At 46.7% G+C, this 18,078-nt stretch overlaps 1 protein-coding gene across 8 annotated transcripts in view; it reads right to left on the reverse strand.

Annotated features, from left to right (window-relative positions):
• Positions 1-16,284, reverse strand: part of LOC147607906 (uncharacterized) — a 95,444-nt gene extending 79,160 nt beyond the window's left edge. For 6 of the 8 annotated variants that reach the window (XR_015264610.1, XM_086789947.1, XM_086789942.1 and 3 more), the window contains exon 1: positions 14,769-16,284. Coding sequence is in view for 7 of the 8 variants with exons in the window: in XM_086789947.1 (XP_086646073.1) it covers positions 14,769-15,851 (1,083 nt within the window). In the remaining variant the exon portion in view is untranslated. The remainder of the gene's footprint in view (positions 1-14,768) is intronic. The other 2 variants (XM_086789943.1, XM_086789945.1) reach the window with 1 other exon arrangement.
• Positions 16,285-18,078: the final 1,794 nt, after the last annotated feature.

Genomic DNA, 18,078 nt, shown 5'->3' on the forward strand with positions numbered 1-18,078 from the left:
CTGGTATGCAAGGGAATATGTATGGTGGTATGCAGTCCGGTATGCAAGGAAATATGTTTGGAGGCATGCAACCTGGGATGCAAGGCAATATGTTTGGTGGTATGCAGCCAGGTATGCATAATGGAATGTTTGGAAACATGGCTGGAATGTATGGTATGCCTGGTGTGGGAATGGGAAATGTTGACCCAATGATGGGCATGAATGTTGGGGGCAGCAATCTTGCGAAACCACTTCCATATGATAATCTAACGCCTATGGGTAAGGCGAAGGATTACAAGGAAGGGGGAGCTGCAGTGAAGTTTGATACATTCAGTGGGGCCAAAGATAAATTGAAAGCACTTACCTTTTTACAGCAATTTGATGCTGCTTTTTCTGGTGGGAATTACACAGAGTCCTCTAAGGTGAGGAAAGCTGCCACTTTTCTCAAGGGCAATGCTTGCAGTGGCGGTCTACTCTTCTTTTGCAGGGCATAGCACCCACTACATGGGTCCAATTTAAACAGGTTTTCTCTTCCGTATGGCTCACATCTACATTTGAGGTGGATGTTATGACCGCATGGCACAAATTGGATGCTTCAAAGTGTAAGAATTTGGAGGATTATAACAAGAAGTTTTGGGAAGCTTTACTCCCAGTGACTTCTTATCGTGCGGTGCCATTATCTGAGCAGGTAGAGAAGTATTGTTGTGGGCTGCCCAAAGAGATGCGAGATTACTGTATCAAGACGAGTAACGAACATGTCACAGATGATTGAAAATGCTATGACAGCTAATGCGTTACTCACTGGAGGATCATCTGGGTTTAAAAGCAGTAAGAACTTGAGCAAGAAAGCTGAAAAATCTGGGCATGCTTCACGTGATACTAAAGGGTCTTCAGAGACGAAGTATAAGAAGTTGCCAATGCCCAAGAGGACTTCTGAGGAAAGACAGGCTTTGAGAGATGCTCGTAAATGTTTCTACTGTACTGAAGAGGGGCATATGTCATTCAATTGTCCCAAAAGAAAGTCCCAAAAGGACTCTGACAATAAAGGAGAGCCCAAGTCAAAGAAACCAAAACCTTCTGCAGGCTTAGTTCCTGATCTTGTGGGGGGAACAGCCAGGTGGTGAAGCTACAGAGTTGTGCAGAGCATGGGGCAAAGTGAGAGATCAGAATGCTTTAATCTTCTTTGACACAGGTGCTAGAGCCAACTTCATTTCACCAGATTTGGCTGGCCGATTGGGGATTCGCGCAGAGGAGATGGGGCCGTTACATGAGGCTAATATGGCTTGTCCAGGGTATGCAGAACCCGTTACTCCTGTCATTGGGAAGCTTCGGCTTCATTTGCAGGGTTATGTGGACAGCGAAGAGTTCTTCATCATGCCTTTGGATGGCTGTGATGTTTTGTTGGGGATGCCATGGTGCCACAGGGTACATGCGGTGGTGGATACTTACAATAGGAAAATCACTCTGACTCATAGAGGGAAAGAACATGTATTGGATGTAAAACTCAAAGGGGAATCTGTTCCTATTGTATCCGCTTCGGCGATTTCATCAGTAATGAAAAAGCATCTTTCCGCGTACTTGATTTATGTAAAGGATGCACAGGATGATGAGTCTAAGTCTAATTTGTCTATGTTAGATAAGGACAGGACTGATTTCTTATGTGGGTTTCAAGATTGTTTTTCCGAGTCATTGCCAGGAGAACTTCCTCCCGAGAGGCCAGAAGATCATGCTATTGATCTGATTCCTGGTAGTACTCCACCGAATAGACCGCCGTACCGTGTTAGTGCAGCCCAACAGGAAGAGATTATGAGTCAGGTGCAGGAGCTTTTGAATAAAGGGTTGATACAGCCTAGCTCATCACCCTTTTGCTCACCTGTACTCTTGGTGCAGAAGAAGGATGGTTCTTGGCGCATGTGTATTGACTACAGGGCGCTGAACAAGAATACCATCAAGAATCGATTCCCCATACCGAGGATCGATGACACTTTGGACCGCTTACAGGGCTCCACAGTCTTTAGTCGTATTGACTTGAAAAGCAGGTATCATCAGATACGTATTAGACCCGAGGATGTGCATAAGACAGCATTCCGAACCACGTTTGGGTTGTATGAGTTCCTGGTTATGCCCTTTGGTTTGACAAATGCGCCTCCCCCATTTAACAGAATGATGGACAGGATTTTCAGGCCTCATAGAGAGTTTGTGGGCACATTCTTTGATGATATGATTGTGCATTCACAAACTGAGGAAGAGCATAGAAGGCATTTGGCCATTGTGTTTGCAAAACTCAGAAACCATAGACTGGTTGTTAATGGCAAGAAGAGTGAGTTCTTTTTGCAGGAGATACATTTCTTGGGGCATATTGTGTCTGCGCATGGAGTCCGTATGGATCCAGCAAAGGTGGAAGCAATACTTAATTGGCCAGCTTTGAGGACCGTGCATGATGTACGCAGTTTTCTAGGATTGTGTTCCTATTACAGGCGGTACATACGGCACTTTGCTGAAATTGCTTCGCCTCTTCATGCTTTGACGAAGAAGGCAACTCCGTTTAGATGGGCTGATCGGGAAATTACAGCATTCAAAAAGCTCAAAGAAAAGCTTACTTCGGACCCAATATTGGTGTTACCGGATCTCCGAAAGGCTTTTGTTGTCCAGTGTGATGCATGTGGAAGTAGCATTGGTGCGGTTCTCATGCAAGAGGGACATGTGATAGCCTATGAGTGTAGAGTATTGCAAGATGCTGAGAAGCATTTACAGGTTTATGAGAAAGAGATGTTGGCTGTAATTCACGCTCTTTCTACATGGAAACACTACTTGCTTGGGGCTGATTTTACTGTACAGACAGATCATCAAACCTTGCGTTATTTCCTCACGCAGACTAAGCTTTCAGAGAAGCATATGCGTTGGGCAAACTTTTTGTCAATGTTTCAATTCCAGATTGTGCATGTCGAAGGCAAAAAGAATGTAGTGGCAGATGCTTGGTCACGCAAGCCATAGGTCTCTGCAGTTTCACTTGCTTATCATCATGAGCTTGATGAAATGAAAGAGCAGTATGCCCATGATGAGGACTTTGAGAGGTTGTATGATCAGATGTCTGAGGGTCAGCGGCATGAGCACTATACTCTCAGAGATGGGTTTCTATTGATGCATGGCAGACTGTGTGTTACCAGGCCATTGCGACTCAAGGTTATGATTGAAAGTCATGCTCCACCGTATGCAGGTCATAGAGGTATTGACGCCACGGTAAAAGCAGTGGAGACTTTCTTTTATTGGCCAACCTTGAGAAGAGATGTTGATGCCTTTGTGAGGCAATGCATCGTATGTCAGAAGGTAAAGTTTGACCGTCAGAAGACAACAGGGTTATTACAACCTTTACCTATTCCAGATAGACCTTGGGAGAGCATTGCCATGGATTTTATATTTGATCTTCCACGGACACAAACGGGAAATGATGGCATCTGGACTATCATATGCAGGTTCAGTAAGCAGGCTCATTTCATTCCCGTGCGTAAGACGATCAAAGTGGATCATGTGGTGAAGTTGTTCATGGCGAACATCTTCAAGTATCATGGCTTGCCTACGTCTATCATTAGTGACCGTGATCCATGGATGACGAGTTTGTTCTGGAGAGGGTTGTTTGACAACATGGGTACAACTCTCAAGTTTTCATCGTCATTTTATCCACAGACAGATGGTCAGTCACAAGAGGCTAACTCTACAGTGTTGGATCTTCTCAAGTGTTTTGTGTCAGAGCACAAGCAACAATGGGAAAAGTATCTTCCTTTGGTGGAGTTTGCATATAACAACATTGTACATGCCTCGACAGGCAAGGCGCCTTTTGAGATTGTGGAAGGAGGGAAGAAGGTACCACCCATTTTGCATACAAAGGATAAGATCTTTGAGGCTGATCAGTATAAGGAAAGTTTGGATGAAGCTTATCGGAGAGTTAAGTTGGCCCTCCAGAAAACTCAGCAGAAGCAAAAGAAAGCCGCAGACCGTCACAGACGTGATTTACAGTTTGCATTGGGTGATTGGGTTCTTTTGCGCTTTGAAAAGGCTAGACTCAAGAAGATGAAGGGTAAAGAGCGCTTATTCCCTAAGTTGAGCATGCGTTATTATGGGCCTTTTCAGGTTTTGGAAAAGATTGGTGAGGTAACCTATCGTTTGAAGTTACCAGATCACTGGAGGATTCACAATGCTTTTCACGTGAGTCTTCTTAGACCTTTCTGTGGGGATGTGCCTGAGGATGTATCAGATGAGGCTCAGCCGGAAGTTGAGGAACTTGATGAGGTTCTGATTCCAGAGCAGATTCTGGCACATAAAGAAAGGAAGGTACGAGGTAAAGTTTCCCGTCGCTATCTTGTGAAGTTCAAGAACTATTCACCGATGGATGCGAAGTGGATGGAGGAAGGTGACTTAACAGATTCACCTCAGGTTTTGCAGCTTTATCTCGATGCCTTTGAGTTAGAGCCGACTCTTATTGTGGCTCATTCACGTTCAGCAGAGCATGGGTCTGGAGCATTACCTGATGCTCAACCTGATGCTCAAGAGGGGGGTAGCACCTCCACTCCCTTGATACAAACAGGCTCAGATGACATCTAGAGGTCGCTTGGTGCAGATTTTCTCTCACCCGAAGGTACTGAGGCTGACAATACATCTGTTTATGGGACTTCTATGATATATGTGTACTAGTCACATGGGATTTTGTGGATATGTATGGTTCACAGTGGTATACAACTTGGACTATTACTACGCCATTGTTTTGCAGTGAATGTTGATACATGAGCATGGCTTAGAGAGATTGGGATGCTGATCTTGCCATATTGTATATTTCACTTTGGATATTTTGCTGTATCACCAGAATGCAATCGAGGACGCTTGCCATTTTTCAAGAGGGGGGTATCTCATGGCCCTGTGAAAATGGAACAGCACATGTGTGGGCATGGTGGTTGCTGAGTCAGAATATTGAATGATTCACATGGGGGGTGCCCGGACAGAGTTAATGATGTGTGGACATCCCTAGGTGTGAAGGGGGGAACTAGAACATTAGTATTTTAATGTTTTATTAAAGTTGCCCCTAGGCCTTAGTGGCCCCTAGGGAACTTTAATAATAATTAAAGTGGGGGGCCCTAGGATTATTATGGGGAGGGGGCCACTCCACTTTTGGAGTGTGTGCTTCTCTCTCCTCTCTCTCTCTCTCTCTCTCTTCTTTTTGGGAAAAAGGAATCGTGGAGCATACGTGCCCTTGTGGGGAAGCATGGAAAAGCTGAAGGGAGCAAGTCGGCTGCTGCAGATCTTTCTGGCTGCTGTGTTCTCTGAGCAAACCAGCCGTACAGCCTTGTACGGACAGGCTGCAGGTTTTCTCTCCTGGCACAGGCTACGCACAGGAGTTGCTGCGGGCCTATCTCTCTGCTGGACAGGCTGCGCACAGGTTCTGGACAGGTTGCAGTTGCTGGTACAGGCTGTGCAGACAAGTACAACTGCAGGTACAACACTGTACGACTGCCGTACAGTGTACGGACATTTCAGGTACAGCAGTACTGCTGCTGGCGGCGCTGGACAGGCTGACTGCGCAGGTACAATCGTGTACAGGTGCTGGCTGCAGGCGGTGTATGCAAGGACAGCTTCTGGCACGTAGGTGGTATAGCAAGTACAGAAGCTGGTACAGCCAGTACAAGGCCTGTGACTCACGAACACAAGAACTACCAACATCAGTACTGGAAAGTTCCTGCCAACTGCTGCCATCTACTGGCAAGCTATCCACCACCTGGTCTCGGAAAGCCCGCACCTGCAGCGTATCCACACTTGAGTAGCCATTACCAGACTGCCACTCATCACAATCCTGAGGACCTGGGAGAGAGAGTGCTGAAAGCCTGTAAACTCCATTCTCCACTCCACCTTCCCAAACCACTTGGCCTGTTGCTTTGTCTCGAAGAGCAACAAAATGCTCATCAAACTCCACCCGTACGCCAATCTTGCAAAACCTGATGCACTGACAACAGATGAAAACCAAGTGCCGGAACATACAACACCTGGGAGGAATGCTTCCCCCCTCTGCCATCGGGAACTATCTCCATCCTGCCCTCACTGTGAACTTGGATAGTGGACGTATCCCCAGTAAGAATATGACCAGAACACCTGCAGAGATCCTGTAAACCGGAACGGGAAGGAGTCATGTGCCTGGAAGCACCACTATCGAGAATCCACTCCCGAGTATCCGTTGCGGAGAGTCCTCCAATCTCCTCCCTGCCTGAAGAAAATGAAGCATCGGTGTCCATCACCTCCAGGTGCACAAAAGCCGGAGTCTTCATGATTGCTGCTGAGGAGTCTTCACCCTTCTCGGTCTTCCGCTACACTGCCTCCAATAGTGGCCTTTCTCGCCACAATCATTACAGGTCCTCTCTGCCTTCAACTTCTCGCGGTCAGCGTCGGACTTCTTCTCAGAAGACTTCTCCGATGAGGCCTTCCCTTTGCCCGAGTTACGGCCTTTCGACCGTTGGCCAGTTAAGGCCTCCGAACCTCCACCCTGAGGAGGGTTCGTGAATCGTTCCTCCTGGTCCAGGACCATGGGCACAAGCTCCTCCCACGTGATGGTGCTGAGCCTGCCACTGGTAATCAAAGACGAGTAAAATGCTGAGTACGAAGAGGGCAAATGTGACAGCAACGTGATGGCCATGTCCTCCGACGATATCTCCTTCCCAGCCTGAAGAACTTCAGGCTAAAGAGCCTGCAGCTTGTTAATATGCTCCCGCATCGTCGACGACTTTGCAGGGCTCATAACCCGCATCTGTACTTCCAAGGAAATCCTCTTCATGGGCGATACCCTGTTGTAAAGTGAGGCCAAATGCTGCCATATACCTCTGGCCAGCGTCATATGCTTTACATGATTGATTACCTGCGGTGTGCAGTTGAGGAAAATAAACGAACGGACCCTGGCGTTGACACGATCCCACATCTGTGTCTGGGCCTCCCGGTCCTTTCGGATCGACGGTAACTCCCCTTCCTCTACTTCCGGCCGTGGAATACCAACAACGACGAAATCGGCGAGGTCGTAAGACTCCAGAACGGATTCCATCATCACCTTCCATATGACGTAGTTGCTCCCGTCCAACTGACGGTCCACCGGGAACGTGGGGAGTGTCGGAATCTTCACATGTCTCTCGGCCATCTCAAACAGATCTGCCATAGCGGGGATGTACTCTGAAAAGGGTGGGTGGGTGGGAACAAAGAAGAACTAAAACCTGCAAGTGGCTGTCCATCAAATCAGCCCGCCTTCCTCTTGCTTCTCCTCTTCCCGATCAGCCCAAAACAGTCCACCAATCAGCCACAAAACAGTCCCCCTCTTGCTCACACAAATCCCAAGACCTATCTAGAGCCTAGGGCTCTGATACCATGTCAGAATACGCAGCGGAGATGATGACCAGATCTGGGAACACATGAGCAAAAGCAAAAACGCAGGCAGAAAAACAGCACAAGAGAGAGAGAGATGTAGGCGTGTAACTCTCCTCTGATATACACAAGAAGATCCCGAGAAATTATACAAATAAGGTATGGGGGCTGGGGTGCTATATATACCTCCCATAGAGAGCAGTCGGCCAGCAGTAAGAGTGCCCACGACTGGAGAAAAAGTCCCACGACTGCATAAATGCAGTCGGCCAGCATACATATGCCCACGACTGAAGAAAACCAGTCGGCCAGCAGCCCTGTAGCCCACGACTGATGAACATCCAGTCGGCCAGCACTGGGGTGCTCCTGGCATCATCTGGCAGCCCTCCCAAGCCTCAGAAAAATGGAAAAAAATAGGGGAAAAATACGGGGAGTGAGGAAAAATGATAAAACACCTGATAAGGGCGGGCACACCCACAACAAAGGCCCTGGTGTATAAATCTAGACAGGAGATGACTTCTAACACCTTCTTCCCAGCTTCCTGTTTCTCTACCTTATTCCCAGATTCCTGCTTCTTTTCCTTCCATATTCCCCACCACCACCACTTCTCTTGTTTCTCCCCTACCACAAACCCTCATCCCAACCCCTTCCCATGTGCCATCCTATTCACCCCCTCAAGTGAGTGATTCCATGAAGCTGACTGACTGCTACCAACTACCATACTTGGTCGTTTTATATGCAATTGCTTCTTGAAGGAGCAGGTGTGCAACCCTCTGTCACCACTCCTCACTTGGTGGATCCCGCGTTTCGTGGAGTTCTGGATGCACGGGCCCGTCACATCATCATCCATTGTATGACACCATCTATCCAAGTACAATTTATATCTTCCTGGAGTGATGCCAGTCAGATGTGGAATGAGATTCAGAGGAGGTTCGGGACAGTATCTTCCGTGAAGATTGCTACTTTGAACCTGACAACTTCTACTATCACTGATGATCAGTTTGTTCCAATGGTTGTTTCATTTCCTTCTTTAGAGGAGAAGTCTACTTGGGTCTCGATACTTGTTGCACCTGCAGAGGAGGTACCATCTATGGTTCCATCTCCTGAGAGCTTCTCTCTTCAGATTGATCCTATTGTTTTGTCTTCGATATCTTCTCGATCTTTTCGTGGCTTCTTCCGAACGAAGACCTTCTCGGTATTCAGATGTACCATATCTTCGCAAGCTTTGTGCCTTTTATGAGGAGGTTGTTCCTTCAGACTCTTTGGAGGTCTTTCTTCAGCGTGCTGGAGTTGGTCCGCCCATCTGGCGCTGAAGAGGAGGTGTTGGCATTATCATCTCCAAATTGGGCATATATGTGCATATTTCATGCTGTATCTGGCCAGATTTATGAGGCCATGCATTCATCTTATTTTAGATATTTTTCTACTATTTTTGTCTATTTTTTAGACATTATTCTAGTATTTTTTGCATAGTCGGCCAGCCCACTGTTTTTATACTAGCCGACCAGCTCTTGTCCAACCTATAAATAGGTGGCTTGGGTTAGCATCATTAGCACATCATTATTCAGCTATTGCTGTTGGTTGTATGCACCTACGGGCAGCCCTCGTGCTCTACTTCAGCAGATAACAAGTTTTCTACTTCAGTTCTTTTGCATGTGTGTTTCTTTGCAAGATCTATTTGCTGTTTTTTTTTTTACAGCCATTCTTTCACTCTGGCATGGGACCTATAATCATAATCTCATTGTCTACTTTTTGCTAGCTCTATAACATGCCCAATAATGAGTACAACCTGATGGGCATCCTCTAACTATATCATATAGTCTACTCTTACGCGCCGAGAACAAGCCCTTGCCATTGGTGAAGCCATCCATGTAGCTTATCCACACAAGACATCTACATTGATATGTCATAGGAGGCCTTTGTGTTTTTCTAGAGACATAAGCCTAAAGATGACGAGGATGACCTTGATGAGTTCTCAAAAGGATTCCAAGGCAGGCAGCTCGAAGGCCACCTTTCATGAGGTCCCAATGGCGAAGAAAAAAGGAGACTGGAAGCCCGTCCGCCCTTGGGCATTTGCCCCTAGTAGTGCCGTCAATGCCACCGCCAACTCCTCAGCAATGAATGGTGTCAATAAGAATGACCGAAGAGACAAGGGAAACACCTCCCTCGTATGCCGCCAGACCCTCTCGAGTGCTTCCACCACCTGTGGAGATGCTAGGGCATCAGTGAGGAGGGATCGAAAAAAGTCCATGGCGATGGCTCTCACCTCGGGGGGATCTGAAACAATAGCTCCATCCTGGCCACGCAGCCTGCGAATACCGTCTCTCCTCCTATGGGGGCCGGCTATCTCAAAGAAATCCCCTGTGACTCTATCGCTTGCTTGAGTCCAAAAAGAGGCTCTGGCATGATACCTATACTCCACCCTCCTCTCCTCTATGGATCTAATCTCCGTGCGAGCGGCGGCAAGCTGACTCTCAATCCACTGGCTATCCAAGGACCTCTCCTAAAGCCCCTGTAAAGAGGCAAGACGACTCCTCAAACTCCTCTCCTGCTCCCGAAAACCCTCTAGTCGGCTTTGGGCTACCTCCTGCAAGAAACAGCTAATCTCTCCTAAGCCCTCATCCAATGTGCGCAAGCAGAACCTGAAAGAAAATCCAATCTTGCCCATATCTACTCTATCCTGCTGCAAATCTCGGGGTCCTGAATGAGGCTGTCCGGAATCCTCGAGCTCACATGCCTGTCATGCCTCCATGGGTCCTCTAAGGATAAAATAACCAGGGCGTGGTCTGAAAATGAAGTGCCTAGCAAAATACCAATCATACCCCCTCGGCTGCAAGCCCACTCATCAACATAAAATCTGTGGAGTCTGGAGAGGTTGGGGCCAATGCTCCTCCTCTCCGACCTCGAGAAGCAAAGGCTTCCGAGGCTACGCCCAAACTCTGGAAGATGCCAAGGGTCCTATCCCCTGACTCCATGAATCATCTCCTCCCAGGCTGAGTAATCTGCTCCTGAAATTGTGGTCGTGCCACCTCCAAGTCTGTCCTCTGCAACCCTATCATGTTAAAGTCATCACCCAAGCACCAAAAATCAACCTGAGGGAGGGCCTGTCGTACTAAGCACCAAAAGAGGGCTCTACCTGCAACAGCGTTCGGGGCATAAACGTTGAGGAAGCCAACATTATCCTCTCCAATAGTAATTGTAATCCATTGTGCACACCCAGGGACAATGACTCCTAAGCCACTCACTGCTGGCAGCAACTGCTCACTAACAGATATACACACCCCTCCCTACGTCCCTGAGGTATCTGTAAGAGGGGGGAAGAGGTACCGCAGTAGAAGTATGCATGAACACAAAAAGAAGCACCTCCAGACTAGAGACTACCATCTCCCCGTCTTGGCCTCGATGGGCTAAACCTCCAAGCTCCATCCTAGCCAGAGGCCAAAAATGGGTGAGAATGTCGGTGATGCAGAGACCGTGGAGATGGTGGGAGAGCTCAATTGCCTTACCCTGGATGGCAGCTGCCACCAACTCAGGATCCCACTGTCCCGAGGTTGCACTAAAGGGGAAAGAGAAGATCATCGCATCGTTATCTGGCATAGAGGGCCTAAGAGTGGTGAAAAACCACACAAACCCAAACAAGGGCTATTGTCTCCTCAAAAATGTCCGTCCCTTCCGTCGGCAAACACCGAAAGAAACTGTAATCCACAGACTGTCCCAGATCTTGGAGGCCTAATCCCTCGGAACTCTAGCAGGAGATCCCTCACCGGGAGGCAGCAATGGTCATATCCACCGGCTCGGAAAAGCGGTGAATCAAGTGACAGAATGATCCCGCCGGCTGCCTCCGCTCCAAGTTAGGGGCTGTTGGGGGGCGACGAGAGTACTCTAAAGAAGTAAAAAGGCGGGGGGAGGGGGGGAGGGCGGCGGATGGTAAAGGCGAGGCGGAGTGCGTTGCGGTGGCTATAGTTGGTGTCAAAACTAGGGGAGGGAGGGGGGGGGAGGTGGCGGCGGCGGCGGCGGCGAGAGAGGGCAGAGGGGCAGAGGGGCCCAAGAGGGGTGCTGCTGTGAGGGATCCATCGGAGAGGAAAGCTGAGGGAAGGGGGACCCGTCGGGGGCTCAGAGAGGTCGGTCGGCCTCTCTGAACCCTGGGGGTCCGGGTGGGAATCTCGACGAGGAATCAGCCGCCAAACTGGTGGGGTCAAAGGGGCCCGCCCCAGGATTGGAGAGGGCGCGTCACCAACAGGAGAGTGCTGAGATAAATGCTCATAACGGTTCTCTGATAGAACCGAATCCTCCTGAGATCTGCCAGCCTGGCCACACGGCGGTGGCACTCAACTCTGGTGGTCATCTCGCGACCTTGGCGCGGTCCAACTCTCCGCCACTCGCCGTCTGCTGGGTCGCCCTAAGTCGGGGCTTGGTGCTCTCCTGTATGAGGGCCTACCTCTCGCTCTACCCCCTGGTGAGGGTCAACACAAGAACCAGGGGAAGGAACCACCAGAGGCGGTCTCCTGGACTGTTGCCGAGGGCAAGCTCTAGCTAACTGACCCATCTGTTTGCAAATGAAGCATTACCCTGGAAGGCCAGAATACTCCACAAGCTGCTGTATGGGGTCGCCTCGGAGACTAGGAATAGATATACAGTGCAGTACAGACTCCGGCGAGGCTACACAGATGCGTAGGGATGGAATCCCCGCTGCCCTTGCGAGGGCCAAGGCAACGGTGGGAGGGGACTCCATCACTCTCCAGACAGCACCACCAATCACCGGGAGAAGAGGAAGGTACTCCTTCCTAAGGCCTCGGAAGCAAACTGTCACACTGGGAAGCCCGAAACGCCAGCCCATGCGTCAGACGTTGGATCGAAGCTATGCTGCCACCGTGCAAAGGCGGCCTGCGCCGTACGCAGTGCAAGGAGACTCAGCTGCATGACTCTATCTAGCACCGATGGCCAATCGAACTCCACCTAGTAGTATCCGTGCCCAGAGGGTGAATATCGGTGATCTTGGCAGGTTTGCCAATGATGCTAGCCTGAAAAAGATCCCTGAACGGTCCGCACACAGGGTGGCTACCAGCAATTTTGCAGGCCAAGGTGGAGGCCTCAAGTGAGGCAACAGTCGTGGCAAGAACCTGTAGATCCGCTTCGGAGAAGGTAATGCAAGCAACGGCGGCTTCGGTCGGGGATGACGGAGCAGCTGCCATGGAGTCCTCCTGAGGGTGAAGACCAAAAAAAAGGCCGAAGCTTGCCGAAAAAGCTGAAAAAAATGCCTGCTATACCAGTTTGTGTACCTGTTGTACCACATTCGTACAATTTTGTACCGGCTGAATATGCTGATTTTCTGTTGTACTGGCTGAACTGAACCGGTTGGAGTTTTATGGCATTCTCTATCTTTGGTTATCATTGATGTATCCAAAGATGAATATGTGAACATACAATAACAAATCATTGATGTATCCAAAGATGAATATGTGAACATACAATAACAAATCCAAGAATACAAGGGATTCGTACACATGCCTAGAAATGCCATGAATATGTGCAGTCCTCTTCCTGATTGGGTATTGATTGTTCCCATACTGGATAATGTGGCAAAACCCTAGTTATTGGGTGAGCCCCCAAAGCTTGTACAGTGAATATACTCCTTGATAATAAAGATATCCAAAGGGGGGAGGGGGGGTCAGCCCATTCCGGCCCCAATGTGGTGATATGTGCAAGTTTATATTTTTCAGCTTTTATGTAAATGTGTTTCAAGGCTACGGCCATTTTAAAAGTGTGTGATTATATTAATAGTAAGTGGCAAGTCCCCATGCTTCGGTCTCAACAACACTTATAAGCAAGCTTCTGGCCATTTTAAAAGTGTGTAAATGTGTTTCAAGGCTACGGCCATTTTAAAAGTGTGTAATTATATTAATAGTAAGTGGCAAGTCCCCATGCTTTGGTCTCAACAACACTTACAAGCAAGCTTCCGGCTAGCATGTAAAATTCAAACTTCATTCTTCATTAACCAAGTGAAGAACTAAGTGAAAAAACCCATATGACACGTTTCCAAGGAAATGAAACCCCTTGCATTGCTACTACATTCACTGTTCAAGCATGTTCTTATGCACTAGGACTGTGATGCCCCTACAATTTCCAACAATCTTGAGTCTTGCTTGAACAATATTTTAAATCTGATGTAGCCCAAGTACCCTTCTCATCCCAACTTTGCAAGCCATGACTGAAGTGTGCTATAAGCATTGGAAGTACTCTTCTAATCCACAGCCATTGAAGAACTGTGTTGTGAGTATGGAGGTGAGTATACCACTTGGGATGCATACTTTTACTGCAATGAGCCTCTTATGTATGGTCAAGGAAGGGTGGTAGTACTGAAGGCATGTGCTTTTACAAGACATGCATGGAGTCCTTAATGCAAGACACTCTGATGAGGGCTTAGGGATCACAGGGTTTTACATACCAATGAAAATTTCACATTATTTCCCAAACTTCCGTGAGTCTATTCACAAAGCTTCAAATTATCAACTCCATCATGCATAACATAAACTACAAGCTATTACATCCCCACTCACATCGTCACCGCCCAGTCATGCATAAAGATATGTCACCGTAGTAGAAAAATCTTCATATATATAAACCCTCCAACCGAATTTCTATCACTCCTTTGGAGGACAAGGGATGACTTGCCCATGACAAAGGCTAGCATTAAAGAGAGCACACACACACACTGTAGCTGGATAGGCAATTGCACTGCTTTGGTTAGAAGAAAGCCAATTGCCCATAACTTGGACAAAGCCTTCAAAAGAAATCTGCATGTCCACTATACAGTAGAAAGATAAACCTCTGGAAAGTCCAGGTTATTTCCCAAACTTAATAAAAACTAAAGTGCGATCTTGAATCCATTACAGTCTACTGCTTCCAATCATCAACTCTATCATGCATAGCATAGACTGTGTGTCTATGACATCCCAACTGACGTCGTCAGTGCCCAAGAGTAGGTGCAGGTTCATGCATAAAGATATGTCGCCGTAATTGACAAATTGAGTTTCGTTTCCTTTTCCCCAAGCTTCCCACAAAACATAAAATGGGTGTAATCTAAACAACTACTCCTGTCTAAAATATTAGAATTTAGATTACCCCTTGTTCAGGTGTATGAAATAGAGCTTAGACGCTTCAACGTTATACATCATTACTCATGCAGAAAAGAGATGTGCATACAAGACAAGTGACTGAGAGGAAGTGCATGCTGATGAGACCTGATGCAAGATGTCTACTTCTACTATGAAACGATAACAACAAACATTGACAAGTAGAAAACACACAACTGCTGAACTGCTTGATGTTTTATGTTGCAGTTAATAATGGCAGCATTAGTTTACAACGTAACACGAGGGGGCAAAAAATCATACAAGGATACGGACCTTATAAGGGGAATTGTAGCTGTGATAACCATAGCCGACTCGTGAAACAGGCTGAGTCAGGGTGGCAACACCTGATACCACCTTGTCTTGTTGCCCTTTCTCATCTGCATCCCCTGCTTGCTTGTCTCCTACAGGATGAATGGATCCATCACCTGGTGCTGCTTGAACATCTGGGGGCTGCAGCGACTGTTCCTCGCCCTCATCAACCGGCTGCCCTCCAGCAACAATTATCAGATCTTCGTCATCTTCATCCTCGCTGCCCCCTTCATATCTGCCTACCCTTGCCTTGTCACCAGTTGGATAGTAGGGGTACTCAGTATTCAACACAATCCGCAGATCATCTTCACTGTCTGTATCCCAATCCTCTGCCCCTTCTACAGCTGCATCTCTATCTGTCCCCAAATGTGCCTTTACCCCCTGCCTCTGTTCCCAAACATCTTCAGCAACATCCCCATTATCTTCCATATCAAAAGGAGATGCATTCATGGTGGTAGAAAGCCCCGGAATGGTGAGGGTGTGGTTTGTAAGGTCACCAACATCCGGACTTCTGTTGGGATCATCCAAAGGGTTATGACCTGCTAAATCAATATCTTGTTTTGGCATATCACCGGGTACATACTCTGTTATGGCTCTGTTAGAGCGTACAGATGGAGAAATAGCTCCATTCTCAGTGATAGTCCGAACCCTAGCTAGTTCTGCTAACTCGGAAAACCCTTCCTGAAGATTGTGAAGCTCTGCCACCTGCAAATTGTTGGCTTCGGCCATGGGAGTCTCTATTTTTCCACTTGCAGAACCCGACTTGCTATTGTATCCGAGAAGAAGCATATCATCATCCTCATCAGAATCCCTTTCTGCAGGTTGATCAGAGAATAGCCGCACTTCAGGAAGCTTGGATGGGCCATGGGCTAAATGGCCATGGACGGCAGGAGAGACACCAAAACCCCCGTCTTCATCCTCCTCCTCCTCATCATCATCATCATAGAGTGCATAGACAGGATACGTTTTCTGCAAGCTTCCGGCTCCAACTGATGAAACGCCAGGAGCTTGGTCACCGTAAAGGTCCCCGAAATCGTCTTCCTCCATAACCAAGCTACTTCTCTCTCTCTCTCTCTCTCTCTCTCTCTCTCTCTCTCTCTCTGTGTGTGTGTGCGTGTGTGGCTGGCGCAGATCGCTGCAATCGCCGTCACAGAAACAGTGTTACGAAAGTACCTTGCGGCAGAAATGGTGAAGACCTTGAAAATTTAATTCTGCAGAAGCAGCTATGGCGAAGAAGTACCTTGGCAGAAGCCGCTGCCGCAGCTATGGCAGGAACAGGGTCTAGCACAGGAAGATCCCCGTCAAGAGGCAAGACCTTATGTTGTTTTGGGCGTTGGCATTGGCCCTGACGCTGTGCCCTTCATTGATTGGGGCGAGGAAAGCTTAAAGGTTTGGGAAATTGGGGGAAAAGAAAGCCAATGGCCCAAAAAAAAAAGAAATTAACATTCGATTCACTTACTGCCTGGCTATTTTGTGTTAAGGGTCACTCCCTACACTAGAAATGATTAAGGGTGGATTCACAACCCTTTTCTTATGGGTTTCCTATGGGGCGAGTGGTCCCTCTTCACACACATCTGCCCCAGTCAAGCGCCTCTCCTCTAGCCATGAACTCCAACTTGGACACCCTGGCTCAACACAAACTTTTTTATTTTTGCTCGTTCGTGAGCTGGCGTCCACCTTGGATTGTCAATGCTTGTCCAACCAACCTTTGTGAAACACATCTAGAATGCGTGTTGATCCATCACAACAAAAGCCGTGAAATGTGCGTAAGATTTGCAATGGTTAATAAACAAGATCAAGATTGTGTAGACGATGGCTAGTCCATGATGGAGATGAGTGCCTTTTCTTGTGCCCCCCTGCAAGTATGTGACGGCCTTAGCCATCTTGATGATAGTTTTGAATGGAGCTTTCCTACAAACATCGACATCGCCATCTAAGATATCTAAGATCCAAGAGGGGGCAAAGTGTTTGGAGACTATAGTGTGCTCACTAGCATAGGTCCAACCATAATGAACATGGAACTTTGACGATGTTGTGATGTCATTTACACAAAAAGCATGAGGGCTAAAGTGGAACATGACCTCCGTCCGTGAGCAAGGATCAACTCTATTTGAGAGGACAAATAAACCGACAAAGATTATGTAGCAATAGCCAATCAAGGGTGTTGATTTCTATCCCTTCTTGTGTTATGGTAGTGTGTAAAGGTCTTCACATCTATGTAAAATAGCTTGGGAGAAACATTGCCATTGTGAGAGTGTGCTCTCAAAAGTGTAATTGAAAGAACATTGAGACATCAAAAAGTAGTGAATACTATTTCGATAGTTTTATTTTCTATGCATTGTTTAGGTTAAAATGGTTGCTTCCAAGAGGCCATTATTTGATAGTTTTATTTTCTATGCATTGTTTAGGTTAAAATGGTTGCTTCCAAGAGGCCATTATTTCATAGATACAAAGATCAATAAGTTGTGCATCATGAGAAGATTATATTTTTTTAGCATTTTGATTGTACACTAATATTCTCATTCACTATAGTGTGAAATTTATATAGCTAGTAAGAAAAAACTTCATATAGCTATGACCATGTCCTAACATTGTAACGTATGAAGGTTAGAAGTTGGTGTGGAAAACTATTGATAACCTCATACCTATAATGGCATTCAAGTGATTGTGGATTCTTGGATCACACAATGTACAATGTTCTTTGTAGTTTATATGCTCAAATATGAAATTCTTTAAAATATAAATGAAAACAAAGTTGAGTATGGATGAATGTTTAGCCATAAAAACAATAATGATGGAAGAAAAAAGAGTATTGTGGGTCATCTATAAGTTTTAAAATTTCATTAAACTTTCCATCTACTATTTCAAAATAAAGGAAGCCATTGTCAATTTATTATTAACAAAACACATAGGTCCTCATCTCACATGAACATGAAAAGAGTAATGTCCTAAACAAGTGGCCAAAATAATTTGTAATCATTCAACAACTCTTGTAGAAGAGAAAATTGGCAAGTTTGTATTCTTGTTAATTAAATCATTCACATAGCTATGTTTATGTTTTGTTTCTCTTTTATTTTCCATTCCATGATGAGATATGCCATGGACATTATTGTATCACTTTGGTCTCATAGGCCCATTGGGTCTTTAGTACATTCTCTCTCTCTCTCTCTCTCGTTTTCCTCCCTTTGCGGCAAGTATCAAATGAACAAGAAAAAGAAGGAGTGATGTAGCATGGAAGATGATGCAAGCAAGGACACCATTGAGGTGGAGATAA

Source organism: Cibotium barometz, chromosome 54, assembly GCF_041138505.1.
Source record: "Cibotium barometz isolate CiBa-2024 chromosome 54, ASM4113850v1, whole genome shotgun sequence".
Classification (NCBI taxonomy): Eukaryota; Viridiplantae; Streptophyta; class Polypodiopsida; order Cyatheales; family Cibotiaceae; genus Cibotium; species Cibotium barometz.